At 38.4% G+C, this 22,892-nt stretch overlaps 1 protein-coding gene across 1 annotated transcript in view; it reads left to right on the plus strand.

The window, feature by feature from the left end:
• Positions 1–480: 480 nt before the first annotated feature.
• The window catches only part of LOC131749695 (ubiquitin carboxyl-terminal hydrolase 24-like), a gene marked incomplete at both ends in the record, with an annotated part of 46,079 nt that continues 23,667 nt past the window's right edge, over positions 481–22,892 (plus strand). Inside the window, 11 exons of the mRNA XM_059051592.1 lie at positions 481–636; positions 3,525–3,622; positions 6,417–6,512; positions 6,632–6,860; positions 7,566–7,725; positions 8,602–8,757; positions 10,901–10,971; positions 11,652–11,812; positions 18,946–19,007; positions 21,193–21,384; positions 22,357–22,474. Coding sequence (XP_058907575.1) covers positions 481–636; positions 3,525–3,622; positions 6,417–6,512; positions 6,632–6,860; positions 7,566–7,725; positions 8,602–8,757; positions 10,901–10,971; positions 11,652–11,812; positions 18,946–19,007; positions 21,193–21,384; positions 22,357–22,474 — 1,499 coding nt within the window. The remainder of the gene's footprint in view (positions 637–3,524; positions 3,623–6,416; positions 6,513–6,631; positions 6,861–7,565; positions 7,726–8,601; positions 8,758–10,900; positions 10,972–11,651; positions 11,813–18,945; positions 19,008–21,192; positions 21,385–22,356; positions 22,475–22,892) is intronic.

The following is a 22,892-nucleotide window of genomic DNA, read 5'->3' on the forward strand; positions in this document are numbered from 1 at the left end:
AGCACGCAGGCTTCCCTGGTTGCAGCACGAGGGCTCTAGAGTGCATGGGCTCAGTAGTTGCGGCGTGCGAGCTTAGTTGCGGTATGTGGGATCTTAGTTCCCCAGCCAGGGATCGAACCCATGCCCCCTGCGTTGGGAGCGCAGAGTCTTAACCACTGGACCACCAGGGAAGTCTCCTAGTGGTACAAATTTTAAAAACACGGAAACATATTAGGCTGACCCCACTAGTGTTGCTTAGAATACAATCCCAGAAGCATTCCTGTAGGATTGGAATACTTTTGAGCATTTACTGTCTGCGTGATGGAGTTCAGTGCTTTGTTAATAATTAGAGTGATGTGGCTTTGAGGTTAATTTTTAGAAAATTTCATTGATTTGATTATATTAAAGTCAGAAAAAATATTAGAGTCTGTAGTGATATCTGCTTCTCTTTAATTTGTGCTTTTGAGCTGTATATTTCTTTTGTCTTTCTATTAAACTTAGAAAACATTGCTGTCTGAAACAAGTGCTCAGTCTTCAAAATCCCCATCCCTCTCTTCCAAGCAGCAGCATCAGCCAAGTGCCAGTTCAATTTTAGAAAGTCTGTTTCGATCTTTCGCTCCAGGAATGTCCACCTTCAGAGTACTCTACAACTTAGAAGTAAGGAACCTCATTTCTTTTTATTTCATTTTAACTGATTCATTTTGGCCTAAAGGTTCATGCTTTCAGATATCAAAAAGAAGTAAATAGGTTTCTATTACTATTGAATGGTTTGTTAAAAAAAATTAGTTTTAAAAAAAGTAAAAAATAGAATATAAATTGAAGTATTTTGTTGTTTTAGACTTTGAAAATGTTCGGTTTTCTTTTTCAGTTTATACCTGTGTGCATTGTTACACTTGCAAAATAGCATGTAAATAAATAATTAGGAAACGTTATGTATTAAAATGTGTCATTATCTTCCTCTGGAAGTTTTGCAAGTCTGTATAACATCAGTTACTAATCCTCAGCCTTCTTGTTATTAAATGCATCCTAACTTTTTTAAAAAGCTGTTGTAATTTGTTGCCATTAATGAAGCTTTATAAGGAGTTTGTCAGGAGTCACATTAACATTATTATTTCAAGGTTAAAAAAAAAAGAATTGAAAGAATTTGTGAACAAAAGAATATTTTTATTACCCTTCTTCCCAATAGTAGCTTTAAACTAGTAGATTTAGTTCAGTAAACATTTACTAACTGTTTACTGTCTACAAGTCATTGTGGTATTTAAAGGGTCAGAGTTGAAAAGACAAGATAATTGCTCCAAGATCTTATGAGTAAGACATACGGGAGGCTGGATAGGCTGAGTCATGAAATGAAAGCAGTAACAAAGCAGTGTGGAGAGTGGCCCACTCTCGGAGGAGGGTGAGGGGCTAGACCCTCAAGCCACTTAAGATCTGGAGAAAATAAAGCCCAGAACGATTTTGCTTGGCCCTAAGATGTTCTATCCAGTCAGTTATTTATTAAGGAATCCAGATCAGTGCCTAAGCAACCGTAATCATCAAATTACCATTTATCTTCAGTAGGTTTTGAATCACAACATAGGTCATAATTGGTAGGGAAATACCTGCTTGGGCATTTTTTCCAAGTTGTATTTCATCTGACAGTCTAATTTGGAGTATAAAATTACATTCATTCATTTTTATGTTTCACTCATTTATATGGTGGAGCTGTGTTAACATTTCATATTTGCCTTAAAATAATCATTCTGAAGAAAACATTTGTTGGGTTCAAAAGGAGAAAATATCTAGCAAATATTTTAAAAATAAAATATGTCCTTATTTCTTGCAGACATTTAAAAATACATACAATATTCTAAAACGGAAAATTACCTAGAAATTTTTGGCTAACTCAAGCTTACAAAATTGGCATCTTACAATTACTGCCAGATTTGTCATTTGCTTTTGAATGATTGTCTCAAAAAGTTAAGGTATAAATTGTAACACCCACATCTGAGAGCACGCTGAGAAACAGAATGGCCCAACGGTGGATCTAGCTTGTCATTGGCTACCTAGATTGCATTATCTTAGAGCCAAAGGTTATATAAATTATCTCCAGTATAATTTTAGGACTTCTGATTAACTGGAAATTCCTCTGATAGGTTTTCTTTTGCTTGACACAAAAAATGTAGAAAACCTACACTCCCGGAGCACTTATTTTTACTATTACCTGCAAGGTTAATGTGCTTGTATTTTGATCTTTAACTTATGTTTGCCTACTAGGAAAATTCAAAGTGGATATTCCAAATACCCATTCCTTTGGAGAAACCTTCCATCTTCACTAAATTGTCCATTAAACATGGGGAGTGTGCATGTGGCTGTTGACATTCAGGAGGGGTTAGGATAGCAGAGGGTTCCCATTCTCCTGTGTGATGCTTATGATCTGAGGCTGGTGAGCCTGGTTCCCAAAGGGCAACTTAGGAGGAAAGCATCTTTAAACAAAAACACATTAAAAATCTAAGCTCGTAAAACTAATAGGTTCATAGAAGCAGATTTTTTTGAATAGAAAAGGATCTTGAATTACATCTAGATTAAAACCTTGGGGAAACTGCGGCAGTGAGCTTTAAAATATTTTTAAAAATCGTTACTAAATAAGCAGTTGTTTACTGGGCAATTGTTTTGTGCCAGTGCTTGTACTAAAGCACCTTAAGCTTGTGTTATCTTACTTACAAACAATCCTCTGCTAAAGGTAATTATTGTCCTCATTTACCTGATGAGAAACCTGAGGCAAAAAAGGAAAATTACATATCTGAGATCTTTCAGCTAGTCGGTGGTAAAACTAGAATGTGAGCTGGATTCATAGTCTCATACCACAGTATGAGTATTTATGTGAAATAATTCCCTACTATACCAGAATATTTAGTTGAGCTTTCCTTTAGGTGGGTATTGCAGTGTCATAAAAGGGGCATGGGTATTAGAATGAGGCACATCTGGACTTTAATTCTAACTATGTGACCTCGGGTGGGAGGTCATTTAACCTCTCAGGTCTCAATCTTTACCTGTAGAGTAAAATACCTGTGCTGTGCATAGGGAGATTAAGAGAGAATGCATGTTAAGTACCTCACCTTATGCTTAGTACTTCGTAAATGGGTGCTCAGTAAATAGGAGATAGAATCATTATCAGGCAACTCATCCAGAGTTTATAATAAATGGGCTGTTTTATAAGACTTTAGTTTATATACGTTTTCTGGGACATATCAGCATAACACGTAATGTTACCTGCTCTTATCTAACTCTGGGAGCCTGAGACCTTCACATTTGCTGGTTTCCTAAAAAGAAGAATACACCAGCTCTCTTAAAAACAGGAAGATTTTTCATGCTAAGTAAATGGAACTTGGAAAATGTGATTATTTTATTTGTGAAACATCAGCCTCCTTACACTACTGGGGGTAAAAAAAAAAAAGAGCAGCATTTCAAGAGTTTCTGACTCAAATTGTCTCATTGTTTTACTTAGTATAAAGGAGTAATTTCAACTGGAAATGTTGGGATGATTAATTGCGCTATCTTTTTCCAAGGTTCTAAGCTCCAAACTCATGCCAACAGCTGATGATGACATGGCAAGAAACTGTGCAAAATCCTTTTGTGAGAACTTCCTCAAAGCAGGAGGTTTGAGGTTAGAGTTTTGATATTATGTTATATGAATTACAGAAAATGAATCTAGTTATTTTAATTTCTCCTGCCAAGCCTTGCTTATTCTTACAAGGCATTATGTGAAGTGTTATGAGAGTTACAATAGGAAGGAATGATGTTTTAGTCTTTGGAATATTTTAAAACTCATCTCATGACTTTTGATTATTTGGAAAACTGACAGAAGCATGTCTCTTTCCTCTCTGGTAGCGAGGGAAATTCTCGAGTAGAGGAGAGAAGGCTTACTGTTTCTGTTCATTCCCACATCAGTTTGAGATAAGGTGAATCTGATTGCCGGTAATCTATGTTGTGCAAGGCATTAGTGCTGGGAGTGCAAAGATATTATCCCTGCCCTTGAGAGCCTCATGGTTTAATAAAGAATAACAAACAGTTATTTTAAGTATCAAAACAGAGGCTTATAAAAAGTGCTTTGTGGGGTGGGGAAGAAAGCAGTGGTTAAATGGTTAGATTTGCTTAGGATAATAAGAGTCGGAAATGCTTCCCAGAAAGTGACATTTGAGCTAGGAATTGAGCGATGAATCACCATTCCCTAGGAAATAAGGGGAAAAGGGCTCTCTAAGCCAGAGGTGGGGTAGGGATGAGTGAAAGTATCATGACCTGTCTTGGGAAATACAGTTGCCTAGTGAGGCTAGAGCAGAGGATAAAGGAGAGAAATACATAAAGAGCGGTCACATTGAGGAATTTCAGCATTATCTTGTAAACCATGGAAAAACAGGAGGTTTCTAACCCAGGAGTTACCTAGAACAGTTACTCTGGCTACAGTGGAGAAGATGAGGAGAAGTGGGAGGGAGAGGCTGGAGGCAGGGAGAGCTGTAAGAACCATGCCTGTTCCAGACGAGAGGGGACAGTTTCCAAATATGGGACGGTGTGGTAGAAGGACATTTATAAGGTGAAATAAGCAAGTCGTTATGACTAGATATAGGGTAGGAACATTTATAAAATGCCCTGTGATTTCTAGCTTGGGAGAGTGAGTGATTGGTGAATCTTTAATCCATATGGGAAATAAATACGGAACGAGATGGAGGAAAGTGAGAAAGTCAAGAACTTGATTGCACACGAGGTCCCTGTGAGTCATGTGGAGGGGATGGTTTGGACATGATGCTCTCGAGAGAAGTGGAGAATGACACTAGAGGTTCAGGGAGACATCAGTGTGTAAGTAAAGCCTTTAGGGCATAAGCAGCTGGCCAGGTGTGGGCGTGGCAAGTGTAAGGATGGGAAGCAGAATCAGTAAGTAGAAATCTCTGCTTTATGTTGAGTGTGAAAAAGGAGGTGACAGGAATTTGAAGGGTAGAATAACTGAAGGACAAGTTTGCTCTTTTGTTTTGATTTTAATTTGTAGAAGACTTGATTCTCATTGTAGGCTGACTAAAAGGGGCCGATGAAAACGAAAAGAATAAAGATAAAAGAAAGGGGGATGATCAACCAATGGGGCTAAGTTCCACTGCAGTTGGAAGGAGATTTGCCCCAGAAAGAAGTAGGCATATGCCATTTCCTCTGGGGGAGGAAGGAGTGAAGACCAACTTGAAGTTTGAACACAGGGTAATTGAAGGAATTCCCGTCTGGAGGCCTTCAGGGGAAGAGAAGTTGGGTGAGACCTTGAGGAGATAAAGGGGGTGGGAAACAGAGAAGTGGAACTAGAAGGTTAAAACTCATTTCAGATCACTCAACCAGTTACAGAGCTGTGCTAACAAAGGCATTTTACTTCTGGCTTTTTTTTTTTTTTTTTTTTCCTGGCTTATTTTTGAATGTCAGTTAACACACGTGCCTGCATTGTTCTAAGCACTGGGAACAGAGCAGTGAATAGATGAAACAAAAATCCATGTCCTCGTGAAGCTTACGGTCTGGAACAGAAGACAAACAATAAACGAAGAAGTAGAAGTGTATGTCGGGTGGTGATAAGAGCTGTAGAGAAAAATAAGACAAGGAAGAGTGGATGGAGAGGGTTTGATATCCAGTGGGGTGATCAGAGAAAGCTTCACTGATGGGGTGACATTTTACAAAGACCTGAAGGACGTGAGGGAGCAAGACCTGGAGATACGGGGGAAAGCTGTCCAGAGGAGCATCCAGTGCGAGCCCCTGTGTGGGCAAACCTGGTGCCTGTGAAGCCGGCAGGGGTCCAGTGTGGTTGGGGCCAAGTGAGGGGGCAGGGCAGGAAGCATGAGGTCACAGAGATACCAGAGGTCCGGTTATGCAGGATCTTACAAGCTACTATAAAGAAGATAGGAAGCCATGGGAGGATTTTGTGCAGAGCAGTTCCATGGTGACCTCCATTTTTAAAGGATCACTCTGGTTAATCTTTTGAGAATAGATTTTGGTGGTGAAACATCAAGAGTAGAATCAGGAAGAACAGTTGGGAAGCTTTTACAGCAATATAGGTGGTAGTGGATATGAAAAACAAGCTTTGTGGAATACACCAATTCTGGACATATTTTTGAATTGACAGTTCTACTAGTACCAAGATAGCAGTTGATGGGTGCACTCAAAACCAATTAGTGAGAAGGAGAACCATCCATACGCTCTGTGTTGATTATCTTTTTGGCTAAGGAAGGAGTCTAATTCTAAATGGACCAGGAGGGTTATATGTACCATAGGAAATAATTGCAATAGGAATATGTATGATCCATTTATAGGTAAAGATCTTGTTGAAATTTTAAGTAACTGATAACATTTATAAGCAATCAAATTACTTACAGAAAATTTCCTATAAAAGAAATAGAAGTCTTTAATATCTGCCTTTTTTTTTTTTCTTTTCTTTGAAGTTTGGTTGTAAATGTCATGCAGAGAGATTCCATCCCATCAGAAGTAGACTATGAAACAAGGCAGGGAGTTTATTCCATCTGCCTACAACTTGCAAGGTATGTAAATATGTTGCGTTAGTCTCAGAAGGCAATTCTTGACTTTTTCTTCCAAATCCCATCCTTTAAAATAGTATGAAATGACTTTGACTAAGCCTAGCTTTTTGTTTCCTTTTAAGATTTTTACTTGTGGGACAAACACTGCCGACATTATTAGAGGAAGACCTCACCAAAGATGGCATAGAAGCACTCACTTCTCGCCCGTTCCGAAATGTCAGCCGGCAGACAAGCAGGCAGATGTCCTTATGTGGTACCCCGGAAAAGTCATCCTACCGACAGCTGTCAGTGTCTGACAGGTCTTCCATTAGGGTTGAGGAAATCATCCCTGCTGCTCGAGTTGCAATACAAGTAAGTGATTTGTGTATGCAAGAAATATTAAGTACCTCCTATTTAGAAGGCGGTATGTATGGAATGGTATGCAGATATAAAAATTACTGACATGAATATTGCCTTCAAGCAGCTTATGGTGAGTAAGAAAGAGATCACTAGTGCAGAAATAACTGTAATTCAGGTAGAAGATATCAAATGTTATAAGAGAACTACAAAGGCAAAACATTCTACAGGCCGTGAGAGGAGGTGGAATAAATTATCTTCATGTGTGTCTATCACAGATGATTTTATGTAGGAGGTGGCATTTGAGCTAGGCCTTCAAGAATAGGTAGGGATTCGATATACAGAGATTAGCTTGGAGAGAGGATAGTTGTTCAAGCGAAAGGGAGGGCGTGAGCACTTAGAGAGAAAGCCAGAGCCTGTGTGGGTGGTCACACAGTGGTTCACATATGCCAAAAAGCAGAATGTGGAAGAGGGGAAACTATGAAAACAAAATTGGTGATGGGTAATTTGAAGCCAGAACATGGAGAGTAGAGTCTGTATTACAAATAGCAGAATGGTAGTGAAAGTCTTTGAACAGTATGGAAGCATGGAAAAGACTATCTTGTGGATGATCTTGGAAGGAAATGAGTCTCAAAACTGAGACGGGGGGAGGTCATTGAAGTCAGCGGGGTGTGTTCAAGTACTGCCTTTTCTCACAACACTCTCTCCATACTTCCTTAGACAATGGAAGTCAGTGATTTCACATCTACTGTGGCTTGTTTCATGAGATTGTCATGGGCTGCAGCTGCAGGACGGCTTGACCTCGTTGGGAGTAGCCAACCAATTAAAGAAAGTAATTCTCTGTTTCCTGCTGGAATTCGAAACAGGCTCAGCAGTTCAGGTACTGATTAAAAAGGATAAAGTAATTAGAATATTGGGCAGGAAGTAGCTGTAAGAATCATCTTTGTATAGGTTGTTCAGAGTCACAGAAAGGAGAAAGCCTTTTCTCTTGTTTTTGAGCGGAAGCTAAAACTAAATGTTTCTGAACATCAAGCTAAACACTCTAGATTTGTGCACATTCAAATATGCATGTATGCATATGCATACTTCATTTATGTGTGTCATACTAAGAGGAAAAAAAAAGGTTATCAATACAGAATATAGAGAAACCAAGCAGAGTTTTAGCTTGCTGAGTGTAAAAGTGTAGTGAGGCCAATAATTGTGGCTGTAATAAAAATGCATCTAGAAGTTTTACCTGGAAAAATCATTTTCTTGGTTTGGCCTGTTATTTTCTGTTAGGCCTTTATAAATAGCTTTATTTCTCAGCTTCATTTGGTTTCCCTGCTCAATCTATGTGTGTGGATATACCTCAATATTAAAAAGTTTTTAAACTGTATGACATGCACACAGTAAAGGGCAGAAATGCCAAATATGTAGGATTTTTAGTGTTTTTACATATGTGTAACCCATCTAAATCAAGATAAGGAACATTTCTAATATCCCAGGACTCCCACATGCCTCCAAAATTGCAGTGTTCTTACTTCTATCACCTGAAACTAGCTTTGCCTCATAAACATATTTTTTAATGGTTCCAAATGTGTTTTAAGTACAAAGCAATGAGGTTCAAATCAAGTGATTAAGTCTCTCTTGTTTCTTAGCCTAAAGTGTCTTCTTGAACTCTTTACTTTCACTTGAGGATTATGGGACTCATTAAAGGATATTATAATCTCAAGGGTCCTGTGGGATCCACAGTAACCTTCTGCTTGCCTGTTTCCAGGAAGCAATTGCAGCTCTGGAAGTGAAGGGGACCCGGTAGCCCTGCATGCAGGCATCTGTGTGCGACAACAGTCCGTGTCCACCAAAGACTCACTGATTGCTGGAGAGGCTTTGTCTCTTCTTGTTACATGCTTACAGCTTCGGAGCCAACAACTGGGTATGCAGGAGGCTTACTTGCCATTCATCTCTTTTAGTAAAAGGCCAGGTTTCTGTTAGGAATTATTTCTATCCCTTCATAGATAAGGTCATGTTAACAGAAACGGCAAACGGGAAAGTTGGCATGTGGAATAGGTAAGAATAGTGCTAGAGTACTTAAATTCTGAACAAGTGTTTATTGAGCACCTTCTATACACCAGGTTCCACAGTAGCTGTTATAGGGCAGTGTGTCTACTCTCCAGGAGCTTACCATCTAGTGGAGGAATTAAAACAACCCAAAGTTGTATGTCATAAACTATAGAAGTAGAATTATATATCAATTCCTAAACTGATAATGACTCCAGTATTAAAAATTATGAAACATAAGATTTGCCCTTTTGTCTTTATTGTTGGTTTTGGCAAACTAGGGCTGTTGCTAATCGTACTTTTAACATTAGACACCTCAGGGCTCAGTCCCTCATCTCTGTCTGCACTCATTCTCACCACATAATCACATCCACGTTCACAGCCTTAAATTCCCTCTGTGTGCTGATAACACTTAAATTCGGCTGTACGGCCTGGACTGCTCCCCTGACATCTCCACTTAGATAGACTTCCCAAACTTAACATGTCCAGATCTGAACTACTGGTCTGGCTCATACAGCCCAAGGGAATTCCCATCTTAATTGATAGCAGTTTTATTCTTGGAGACATCCTTGATTCCTTTCTTTTACACCCTTCTAATCTGTCAGCACATCCTTCTTCAAATTCTATCTAGATTCCACCCTTTAGACCACCTTCACTGTTAGCACGCTCTGACCTGTCATCATCTCTTACTTGGATTATAGCAGTAGTGCCCTGACTAATCTCACTGCTTCTACCCTTGCAGTTTATTCTCCACACAGTAACCAGAATGGACCTTCTAAAATGTAAGTCAGAGTGTATCACTCCTCTGTTTAAAACCTTGCAGTGGCCTCTCGGTTCACACTGAGTGAAAGCCAGGTCTTTCCTAAGGCCTGACACCATCCACCCCCGTGACATCTGTGTGCCTTCACCTTCTCCCGCTCTCCCCTCACGCACCATGCTTCAGCCACCCTGGCTTCCTGGCTGTTCCCTGACACTCAGGCACATTCCTGCCTCAGGGCCCTTGCACTGCCTGTTCCTAATTCCTGGTATGTTCTTCCCCTGCCTTTTTTAAAGAAATCGCAACCCTTCTCTCACCCACCATCACCTAAACCCTTTATTTTTTTTTTTTTTCTATATCACTTGTCACTTAATAGCATACAATATAATTTCTCTACTTACTGTGTTTATTGTCATTATCCCCTCCCCAACTAGATGGTAAGCTCCGTTAAGAAGAGACTTTTGTTCATTTTGTTCCCTACTGAATCCTTAGCACCCAAACACTGTGTGATGTGTAGTAGGCCCTCAATAAATACTTATTCAGGGATGAGGTCTTAACAACTCCACTTTTTAAAATTGTACCAACACATCAGAGCCCCATTCTTTGCTATTATTACTGATTCAGACTGCCTGTTCATAGAATTGGTGATCATTATGTATTTAGTATAACATCCAAACTCATCATATAAGATGTCAAGGTAAACATATAGAAAAAGTTAGATGTTTATGGGACAGTTAAATAATATCAGAAATGATTTACTTTGAGCAGAAATGCTTTTAAAGGCTTATATATGAAAGTAATTCATTAGGAAATGCCTTTGAGCATATACCATACTTTTAGTTCGATTTTCCTGCAATTATTTAATTATAGAGATATTTTCAAGTCAAGATAAAAAAATTACAGCTTTTTTATCATTTGTAAGTGTATTGTGGGGTACATTTTATAGTTCACAAGTATTGATAGTTTTATCAAGGCAAGGCATTTATTCTGTAACTGGTATGCACAAGGCATCGTGCAAAAATGTCAGCGTATGAAGATGACCCAGACACAGTCCTGCTCCTGAGCACCTTAGGCTCTCATGGGATAGACTCAGAGACGTGGGTGCAGTTGTGGAGGCACCGAATTTGATTCTGTGTGGAAGAAGAGATGATTTCTAAGATAGTTAAGCTTAAGAAATTATTCAAAATTTTTGAAATTTTGAAAATGCATTTCCTAACTTATTTTCCTCCCCTGCTCCCATTCTCTTTATTCTTATCATTAGCATCTTTCTATAACTTGCCCTGTGTTGCTGATTTTATCATTGATATTCTGCTTGGATCACCAAGTGCTGAGGTAAGAATTTTTTACTCTATAAAAAGCCCCTTTGGTCCTGTTTTGCGTGGGCTCTCTGGATACCTGTGACATTGTGGGGAGTATAGAAGGGATGGTGTTTAGTCCTCTTGGGGAATCAGACAGAGAGGCCACAGAGCACTCTGAAAGCAAAGTGACCATATGGACTGTTGCCTTCCTTTCTGTTCCATATTTCACTGCAAGTTAAGAGACTAGTGCTGTGATGAACTTGTGTTTGTTTATAACAAAATCTTACAGCCAGTGTTCAGTATCCATAGCTGGCCAAGGCAGCTAGCATTAAGCATCAACAAGTTGGTCAAAATCAAGAAAGACCCACCTCAAGCCATGAACTTTCATTAGATTTTATAATCCTCATTTTTGTACATGACCTTGAAAGTTAACTTTGAGGCACTTGCAGAAGAGTTTTTTCCTTATTTTCATTTACATTAAATTATAAACCTGTTGATTAGAGTACAATACTAGAATAATTTGGGAAATTAGTTCCCAGACTACACGTTTTAAATTAGCCCTAGTTTATTCAATGTAAATTTTACCATTAAAGATTGAAATACTCAAACCCTTACAGCATCCTTCACAGGTGGACTTTGGAGGAAAATAATTTTTTAAGCAGTCTGTAAGTGTTGGTTGATGTACTTCCTTTGCCACTAAAAATGTAATTTCAGATTCGCCGTGTTGCCTGTGATCAACTGTATACTCTTAGTCAGACAGATACTTCAGCCCATCCAGATGTGCAGAAGCCAAATCAGTTTCTCCTAGGTGTGATTCTCACTGCTCAGCTGCCTCTCTGGTCCCCAACTAGTATTATGCGAGGAGTCAATCAGAGGTGCGTAAAGATGAAAAAGTTCACGTCATACAGAAAGAGAATAATGATTTGTGTACTGCTCCCCCAGAGTCCGCAGTGCATGATTGAGATGATGGACTTTCTCCTTTCCTCTTCCAACATTTTACCCTGAAAGAGGGCGTTTCAGGTTTCCTCCCCATTCAGGACAGAAGAGCTAGAAGAAACATTACCAGGCTTTCTTCCTCTCAAGCACGCCAACTCCCACCTCCACTGCTTTTGGTCCACTACCCCAGAGAGAAAGAGGACTCACCTGGTGGTTGAGAAGCTGCATTATTCAAGCCAGATCACTGTGTAAAGGTCGACTGCCCATGTCCACTTGTACCTCACTTCCTTAGCTCAGCCTACTTCAAAACTCCATGTCTAGAGGTACTAGGATGTCCTTCTAGCTTGCTTTCTTGGTTTTATACATGCCTGGGCATGGAAGAAGGCTTGAGGTCCCAGCTCAGAGAATGACTTGAGTAAATCCATTCTGCCTGCCCCATCTTGTCTCCTTAGGCAAGCCTGCATGCAGGGGTGCCCCAATGTAGGCCCAGGCTGAGAGATCAGAGATGGCACACTGACCTCAAGTTTAAGCCAGTTTCTCTAATTCAGCTTTCCCAGCAAGCCCTTGCTCTGGGGCTTAGCAGGTGCCACAGAGATTTGTGAAATCAATATGTATATGCTTTACAAATTAGAGCCCATAGAGGGAAGAAACGTTAGAGCTACTCTAAACCCCTAACATATAAGCATCCAAACTTGGGCTTTTTTTTTTTTTTAGTGTGGTAACATATACATAACGGAATGTTTAACGTTTTTACCATTTTTAAGTGTACAGCTCAGTGGCATTAAGTGTATTTACAATTTTGTGCAACCATCTCCATCATCCATCTCCAAAACTTTTTTAGCATCCTAAACTGAAACTATGTACCCAGTAAGAAGTCATTAGATAAAAGACTGGTAAAGTTGACTCCATAAAAATTAAAATTTTCTATGTGGAAAAAAGCCGTAGAGTCAAAAGTCAGTTAAACTGACTAAATAGATTTATAACGTATATGACAGATAGAAGGCCAATTTTGCTAATACATGTGAAGAGCTGTTATAAACCACAAAAGACCAATAGCCAAATAGAAAAATGGACAAAGGAAATGAAGAGAGACAGTTCAAAGACAATCATGGAGATGATTTTTTTTTTTTTTTTTTTTTTTTTTTTTTTTTTTTGCGGTATGCGGGCCTCTCACTGTTGTGGCCTCTCCCGTTGCGGAGCACAGGCTCAGCGGCCATGGCTCACGGGCTTAGTTGCTCCGCGGCATGTGGGATCTTCCCGGACCAGGGCACGAACCCGTGTCTCCTGCATCGGCAGGCGGATTCTCAACCACCACTGCGCCACCAGGGAAGCCCGAGACGATTTTTTTTTTTCAGATTTGTTAGATTTTTTTTTTTTTTTTTTTTTTTTTTTTTTTTTACAGTGGCAAAATATGCATAACATAAAATTTAGCTTTTTAACCATTTTGGGGGTATAACTTAGTGACATTAAGTACATACACATTATTGTGCAATCATCACCACTGTCCATTTCCAGAACTTTTTTGTCATCCCAAACTGAAACTCTGTTCCCATTAAAGAGAAACTCCCCGTTCATTTTCCTCCTCCCTGAAGGCACTGGCAACCACCATTCTACTTTGTCTCTATGAATTTGACTATACTAGGTACCTCGTAAAAATGGAATCATACAATATTTGTCCTTTGTGTCTAGCTTATTTCACGTAGCGTAATATTTCCAGGGTTCATCCATGTTACAACATGGGTCATTTCTATTTAGACTGAATGTATGTATATATCATGCTTTGTGTATCCATTCACCCATAGATGGACATTTGGTTTCCACCTTTTAGCTAGTATGAATAATGCTGCTATGAACATGAGTATACAAATATCAGTTTGAGTCCCGCTTTCGATTTTTTGCGGTATATGCCCAGAAGTAGAACTGCTGGGTCATATGGCAAGTGTATGCTTGATTTTTCTGAGGAACCACCATACTGTTTCCACAGTGGCTATACCATTTTACCACCAGCAATGTGTAAGGGTTCCATATTCTCCACATCCTTGCCAACACTTGTTTTCTGTTTGCTTTTGTTAATAACTATTCTGATGGCTGTGATGTGCATCTCAGGGTTTTGATTTGCATTTCCCTAATGATGAGTGATGTTGAGTATCTCACTGTGCTTATTTGGCCATTTGTATAACTTCTTTGGAGAAATGTCTATTCAAGTCTTTTCCTCATTTTTTTTAAAATTTATTTTTATTTTATTTGTTTTTTGGCTGCATCGGGTCTTAGTTGCAGCATGCGGGATCTTTCGTTGTGGTGCGCAGGCTTCTCTCTAGTTGTGGCACGCAGGCTTCAGAGCGTGTGGGCTCTGTAGTTCACGGCACACGGGTTTAGTTGTCCTGTGGCATATGGGATCTTAGTTCCCTGACCAGGGATCAAACCCGCATCCCCTGCATTGGAAGACGGATTCTTTACCACTGGACCACCAGGGAAGTCTCCCTTTTCCTCATTTTTAAGTTAGGTTGTCTGTTTTTTGTTGTTCTTTATATATTCTGGATATTAATCCCTTATCATATACATGATTTGAAAATATTTTCTCCCATTCTGTGGGATTTCTTTCACTCTCTTGATAGTGTCCTGTAATATGCAAAAGTGTTTAATTTTAATGAAGTCCAGTTTATCTGTTTTATCTTGTTGCCTGGGCTTTTGGTGTCATATCCAAGAAATCACTGACAGATCCAATGTCATGAAGTTTCTCTCCTGGTTTTTTTCAGGGTTTTATTGGTTTAGCTGTGACATTTAGGTTTTTGGTCCACTTGGAGTTGTTTTGTGTATGATGTGAAGTAAGGGTCCAACTTTATTCTTTTCCATGTGGATATACAGTTATCTCAGCACCATTTTTTTGAAGACTGTCCTTTCCCCACTGAATGGTTTTGACATTTCTGTTGAAAATCATTCAAAAAAAGATATATATATATTATATATTTACACACATACATAGATGCATGCATACATGTTTATTTCTGACCTCTTTATTCCTATTCCTTGATCTGTATGTCTGGCTTTATGCCAGTACCTCCCTGTTTTGATTGCTGTAGCATTGTAGTAAGTTTGAGGTCAGGAAGTGTGAGTCCTCCAATTTTGTTCTTCTCTCTCAGAATTGTTTTGGCTATTTGGGGGTCCCCTTGAGATTCCATATGAATTTCAGGATGGGTTTTTCTGTTTCTGTGAAAGACATCATTGATATTTTAATAGAGATTGCATTGAATCTGTAGATCATTTTGGATATTGGCATCTTAACAAGATTTAGTCTTCTGATCCATAAGCATAAGATATCTTTAGATTTATTTAAGTTTTCTTTCATTTCTTTCAGCATTGTTTGTAGTTTTCACTGTACAAGTCTTTTGCTCCCTTGGTTTAGTTGATTCCTAAGTATTTTATTCTTTTTGTTGCTATTATAAGTGGAATTGTTGTCTTTCTCTTTTCATATTCTTTGTTCATTGTTAGTATATAGAAATGAAACTGATTTTTATGTACAGATTTTGTATCTTTGTAACTTTGCTGAATTCATTTATTCTAACAGTTTTTTTGTGAACTCTTTAGGGTTTTCCATATATAAAATCATGTCATCTGCAAACAGATCATTTTATTTCTGTCTTTCCAATTTAGATGTCTTTTATTTCTTATTCTTGCCTAATTGCTCTGCTTAGGACTTTTAATACTATGTTAAATAGAAGTAGTGAAAGTAGGCATCCTGATTGTGGGGGAAAGCTTCCAGTCTTTCACCATTGAGCATGATAGTAGCTGTGGGGCTTTCATATATGGCCTTTATTGGATTGAGGTAGTTTTCTTATTCTCCTGGTTTGTTTAGTGTTTTATCATGAAAGGACATTAAATTTTGTCAATTTTTTTTTTCTATGTCAGTTGAGGTGATCATGGGTTTTTTTCCTTCATTCTGTTAATGTAGTATATTCATTGATTGATTTTCGTATTCTGAACCATCCTTGCATTCCAGGTATCAGTCTCACTTGTTCATGGTATTAAATCCTTTAAATGTACTGTTGAGTTAGGTTTGCTGGAAGTGTACCCTCTTCAGTTTTTTGGAAAGAGTTTGAGAAGGGTTGGTATTGATTCTTCTTTAAATGTTGGGGAATATTCACCGGTGAAGCCATCTGGTCCAGGGCTATTCTCTGTTGGGAGGTTTTTGATTGATTCAATCTTCTTGCTAGTGATAGCAAGCAATCACTATTTCTTCCTGATTTAGTCTTCCAACATGTTATGTTTCTAGGAATTTGTCCTTTTCGTCTGGGTTATCCAATTCGTTTGGTGTACACTTGCTTATATACTATCTTGTAATTGGTAGTAGTGTCCTCACTCATTTCTGATTTTATTAATTTGAGTCTTCTCTCTTTTTTTCTGAGTCATTTTATTAATCTTTTCGAAGAGCCAGCTTTTGCTTTTGTATATTTTGTGTATTGTTTTCCTATGCTCTATTTATCTTCACTCTAATTCTTAATATTTTCTTCCTTCTACTAGCTTTAGATTTGATTTGTTCTTCTTTTCATAGTTCCTTAAGGTGTAAAATTAGGTTGTTGATTTGAGATCATTCTTCCTTTTTAATGTAAGCACATACAGGCATGAATTTCCATAGTAGCACTGTTTTCAAAAGCTACATACCATAACTTTTGGTATGTTGTGTTTTCATTTTTATTTGTCACAAGATACTTTCTAACTTTCCTTGTGATTTCTTCTCAATCTGTCCCTGACTTTTTAATACCTATGTTTTCTAATTGTAAGTTATATAATCTCAGAATTTTTTTGAACTGAGATATTATCAGTTTGCAAGTCTTCATTTCAGGATTAAATGTTTGTCTCAACCTTGATTATGTTCTCATGCCTCTCATATATGGAGGTTCCTGGCCCACATGTCTAAGTCTCAACTTAAATATTGTTTTGAAGCTTCTAGCGTATTTTAACATTATAAATTTATAAATAACAAAGAAATTAAGATTTTTGTTTCTGAGATGAGATCATTGTGAGTGATTTATAAAACTTACAAATTTAACTAAAACTGGGCTTCCCTGGTGGCGCAGTGGTTGAGAATCTGCCTGCCGATGCAGGGGACACGGGTTTGTGCCCCGGTCCGGGGAGATCCCACATGCCGCGGAGCAGCTGGGCCCGTGAGCCATGGCCACTGAGCCTGTGCGTCCGGAGCCTGTGCTCTGCAACAGGAGAGGCCACAACAGTGAGAGGCCCGCGAACCACAAAAAAATAAACAAACAAACAAAAAAATCTAACTAAAACGTACAATTACAGTTTAACTAAAACTTACAAACTTGCAGTTGACCATTAAGATTTAACCTAAATTAGATAGACATTAGCTGTGTATTTCTGGTCATGAAAAGTAAGTCTTTAATGGTGTAAAGCCAGAATTTCAGAGAATGATTTTTCCCTGATAAAGGCATGTGAATTAAAAGTTATAGAAACTTCAGGCTTCCCTGGTGGCACAGTGGTTGAGAATCTTGCCTGCTAATGCAGGGGACACGGGTTCGAGCCCTGGTCTGGGAGGATCCCGCATGCTGCAGAGCAAGTAGGCCCGTGAGCCACAACTACTGAGCTTGCGCGTCTGGAGCCTGTGCTCTGCAACAAGAGAGGCTGCGACAGTGAGAGGCCCGCGCACCGCGTTGAAGCGTGGCCCCCGCTTGCCACAACTAGGGAAAGCCCTCACACAGAAACGAAGACCCAACACAGCAAAAATAAATTAATTAATTAATAAACTCCTACCCCCAACATCTTAAAAAAAAAAAAGTTATAGAAACTTCTTTTTTTGACCTTGTTTTTTACTTTAGTATTCCAATTTTTCCTAGTTAAAAGTTTCCTAAAATCAGGTAATCCTTTTATTAACTAGTTAGATCAGTGACTCTTTAGTTTAAATGTGTAAGCCATTTTTTAAGTAGTAAGCTGTTGTGCTTCTACTTATTGTATGAGTCAGATTATTTAACATAACTAACCATTAACAGTTTGATTTGTTATTAAATTCCTCTAAACTTTGGGAAAGAAACAGAAAGCATTAAATGAATTTTTTAACATACGCTCTCAGAGAAGCTCTTGAATGTAAAGCATTTAATTTTATACAATATTGGGTCTTTTAATAATGTGTTTTTATAATTTGAAAATTGCATTTCACAAATTTTAATGACCAAGTTTGGTACATATTTTCCCATAATAATAGTAGTGATGATAATTGCAGTTATTATGGGCTGATTATGTGCCAGACAGTATGCTAAATTCTTTGCATACATTTATCATTTAATTCTCACAATGGCCAAATGAGTTTGGCAGTTTTATTATCCCCACTTTTTTAATAATCATAATTTTTGGTTCATTATGTAATCTCATCATTAGTGCATTCTTGAGCCCTTTATGTTTGTGTATATGTGTGCATGTTTGTTTCTAATGCTCTAGTAAGCATTTTAGACATCAGAAAACTGAGACAACTGAAATAAATTGTCCCTGGACACCCAGCTGTAAGTCGTGGAGCCAGGATTAAAAGTAAGGTCCACCTGACTTTAAAACCTGTGCTCTTCACTTCTGTAATTGCAGAAAAAGCTTCATTGATCATCCTAGATAAAAGAATGTACCTTTTTCTTCTCTTATCCACTTTATTTTGCTTCTTAGCACTTATCACCAATTGACATATATATGTATTTTTCATCTGTTGTCTGTCTCCTTTGTTCACTGTTCCCCTGAAACAGTTCCAGGCATATAATAGGTGCTTAGTGTGTATCAGTTGATATTTGAACAAATTAATCAATGCATTGTGTATGCAGTCAGTGTGTACATCATTACATAATGTGATAGATTTAGTAGGATTTCTCTCTTTACACTATTATTCCTATACTATATCTGTATAAGTAAAATCACTAGTGTGTGCCTTGCTAAAATACTGAAGTTGAATTGATGTGAAGTAGTTATTTTATGCTTAGGAAAATTCTCTTATTCATTTGTTTTATGAACTTACTCTTACAAGGAAAATTTTTTTTTATTTTCAAATCAGCCTTTTTTTAAATAACTGAAATCTGTTTTATAGACTGTTATCCCAGTGCATGGAGTATTTTGATCTGAGGTGCCAATTATTAGATGATCTGACAAGTAAGTAGATGTCTAACTTTGATTTATGTTGGGGGAGGGGTTGGGAAGGGCTAGAAAAGAAAGACATTTCTAAATCTGACTTAATGTATCTCAGATATAAATAACATTAAAATTATTGTTTGAAGTTGAATTTTATTTTCTTGGAAACAGCATGTAAACCCATGTACCAGTTATCTCTTCTGCTATTATATACCCACCCATTAATGTGTTAGAAGATTTGTTGATTTTAAAAATTGTCAAAGGCTCATATTTTAATTATACTGATATAGAACTATTAAGAAGAGTCTTTCCATTATAGTCAGTTCTGACAGTTTTGAAGGTTTGAAGGAAAGAGGGAATCTCTGTTGAGATATGTTGATAGTAATAGAAGTGAGTGATAGAAGTCAGGTAATTGTTTAGTGTTAGGTGTTTGCAATATCATTGTTCAAACTCTTGTTAGAGTGTTTAGATTTTAATCATCTGTACTTTCTCTTATATAATGCAAAGGTTTGTTGGAGTCCTCTATGCAAATTTCAGTTGTTCCAATCAAGAGTTTGTTAGTTTATTCCTTGTTCTTTACACAAAGCTTATAGGAAAGATTTGCTTCTGCCTATAGGAAATAAATAAAATGAAAGTTAGGATCAACAAAAATGTTAATTGGAAAAGAGTGTCAAGACCAGGAGGTTAAAAAAAAAATACCTTGTGTATGTGCAGGCTGAAAAGCCCCACACAGTCAGAATTAGGTTTTGAGGTGCCTGGAGGACCAAGGTAAAAAGGAAACCTCATTTGTTTGTTTGTTCTCAATACCCTAGAGGAAGAAACAGAATGGTTTCTCAAAAGAAACAGATCTTTTCCCCAGCACTCAAACCTAAAAGAAACTTCACACAAAGGTCTTCATGTAATGGACACATAAAGACAGAGTGACTAAGAATAAGAAGCCTCAGCAGCGTCTCTAAGGCAGATGCCCTCCTGGGTTTCATAAGTGTCTCTCAAAAGCTGAGGACATGGTGCTCTTAGCAGGGCAGTGAAATTGGTTTTGTTGGAGCCTGAGATGATATAGTCTATGTGTCTTGATTCAGGGATAAGACCTGTACTATCTAGAGAAGTGGATGGACTACATGTCCATCTAACAGCCTAGCCTAGTACTGCATTTTTCAACTAGGCTTTCAGTGTTAAGTTGGGCAGCAGCCAGCCAAGGTTTGTTCTCTGGCTTGGACTTTGAGAGGGTATTCTGCTTTGCTGCTTGAGAACTGGACTCATGAGTTGTATGAGACACATACATCCTCAGAATGCATGAACGAGTTATTAGTGTAGGCCTTTGCTGTGCCATTGAGCCATAAGTAAGGGATCCAAGATCCTTTAATGGGATGTTGAGGGCAGGGAGGGAATATGTCTTGAAACAAGCAATATTTGCGATTTTGGGAGCATTTTCTGTATGCCAGTGCCTATACTGGACACGGTATACACAGCACCGTGCAGCGTAGGTGTTAGCCCCATTTTATAAATGAGGAAACAAGGATGCACAGTGTCGCCTAAAGTATCCCCTTCCACCTCACTGTGGGGCCTTGCCTGCCTGTGCCTGCAGTGCAGTGGGAAGAGAGCATGATTACTCCTGCTCTCCTCCCTAAACCCCGCTTCCAACATGGAATCTTGTTTTCAATCCTTGTTGGGAGGGGAAAGTGGAATACTTAATACAAAAGAGTGGTTCTCTGGAGGTTGGCTCATCATCTGGAAACATGGATTCTGCTGCTGCGCTGCGGACCCCTCTCTCCCTCACAGGGCTCCCCCATCCCTCGGCATAGGTAACACGGTGGGAGTGATAGCTCTCCTCTCACCCCTCAACCCCTTCCTTCTCCAGAAGGGTTTCTTCCCTGGGACATCTACTAACACCACCAAACAGGAGCTTCTTCGGAACAAGGAGTGTCCCTTTCATCTTGTACCCCCAGCATCAGCACCGCGACCTGCACAGAGGAGGCACTCAGTACCATTTGATATGTGACAGAGGGAGGGAAGGAAGGAACGGACGTGTGTGAGCCTTCGTAGTCCTGTGGGCAGCTGCTGTTCATTAATGACAGTTTTTTTAAATCTGTGAAGTAGAAGATTGAGACTTGTCTCTGCTTACTTTAATTCAGGATTTTGACTCCATGAAAAGAAATCCTTCTTTCTTCAGGATGAGAGGTCGTTTTGTTTTGTTTTTCCATCTTAGCTTCAGAAATGGAGCAGTTAAGAATCAGCCCAGCTACCATGCTCGAAGATGAGATTACTTGGCTGGATAACTTTGAACCTAATCGCACAGCTGAATGTGAGACCAGTGAAGCAGATAACATCTTATTGGCAGGACACTTACGGCTCATCAAGACCCTTCTTTCACTCTGTGGGGCAGAAAAGGAAATGCTTGGTAATTATTACTTCATCTTATCATGTGACAGAGTACCTCAGTTCTTAGTTATTGCCATAGTGTTGTGTGAAATTGGGAAAATAAGATAGGTGCTAAAATTTCCATAGAAAATTGACCCTCAGACAATAGGGTATTATCTGGAATTTTAGTGGCTAACAAATTTAAGGTGTATCTTATCTGTGTCATTAAACCGTATAGAGAATTTTATAGCGTTCAAAATAGTTGAATCACATAACTTAGTAACAAATAAAAATTATAAATCAAAGTAGGTTTTTCTCGTTTCATTTTACTGTTACATACTTTATAAAATAGAGTCCGTTGTATGTCTTACCTCTTTTAAGGATAATTCTTGTCTGGAGAGACAGCCCCCAACCACCACCCCTGGATGGTGGCGTACACATATAATTTGTAAAACCATATTTGGTATTATTTATATTCAGAAGACAAATCAAAATGTTAATTATCACTTTTATCACACAAACTGAGTTCTATAAAAATCTTCTTGACTATTGGGGATACATAGAAAAGAGTGATTCTAAACCAGGGTGAGATGGGCACATCATTTTTACCTAAAAATTTTTAAAGTTTTAAAAACTTTTATGTGGATTCCCCTATGCCCAAAGTAAAAGTTAATTATCCACTCAAACCGTCTGCCTTATGATGTTCTTGGCATTTGTGTTTCTAAAGTGAAAGCTTAACTCCTTTTGCTCTACTGTAAGCTCATAAAGGAAGGTTCCTTCGCTCGTCTATCTTTGCATCCTGTCCCGACTCTCCCACCCATCCCCACTCCTCTGCCCCACAGATCTTTGCCATGTATTATAAGTGCTCAAAAAATGAACATCAAGTTAAATTGAATGCCTTGCCATTGGGTGGCCTCAGGTACCTTTGCTGCTCTGATATGAAAGTGCAAGACAAGATCTTTGAATTAAAATATGTGTTCATCCTCAACATGAATATTATGCTCTATTCCAGGTTCATCACTCATTAAACCATTGTTAGATGACTTCCTTTTCCGAGCTTCTAGAATTATTTTAAATAGTCATTCTCCAGCTGGCAGTGCCGCCATCAGTCAACAGGACTTTCATCCAAAGTATGGAAAATGCACGTTGTGTTCAGTTTTGGTAAAAATTCTAATTCGAAACTTTAGTCCAAAAAAGATTTTCTTAACTTGGAGTTTGTCTTCCATCTTGTGAGTGTGTGTAGCTTGTAAGACATTATCCACTGTATAAAGAAATGCATGTGAGAGGGCTTAAGATAAAGCCTGCCTGGCACATAGTAATTGCTGAGCTGGTACTATTATTATCATCAAGATGGAAGAATAAGTAATAATGTGGTTAACTTGGTCAGTAACAAATTCCAAGAGAAGCTGAGGTTGTAAGAATTGCTTCCAAAGTAAAGATAAATAGGCTCTGAGTCTTGAGGGTTTTCTTTCTGCTAGGAGAAAAGCATAGGTGCTTTAGTGCATGAACCTTGTGATTTGCTGAATATTGACTGTGTCCTTATAATTA

This window comes from Kogia breviceps, unplaced genomic scaffold (assembly GCF_026419965.1).
Source record: "Kogia breviceps isolate mKogBre1 unplaced genomic scaffold, mKogBre1 haplotype 1 scaffold_308, whole genome shotgun sequence".
NCBI lineage: Eukaryota > Metazoa > Chordata > Mammalia > Artiodactyla > Physeteridae > Kogia > Kogia breviceps.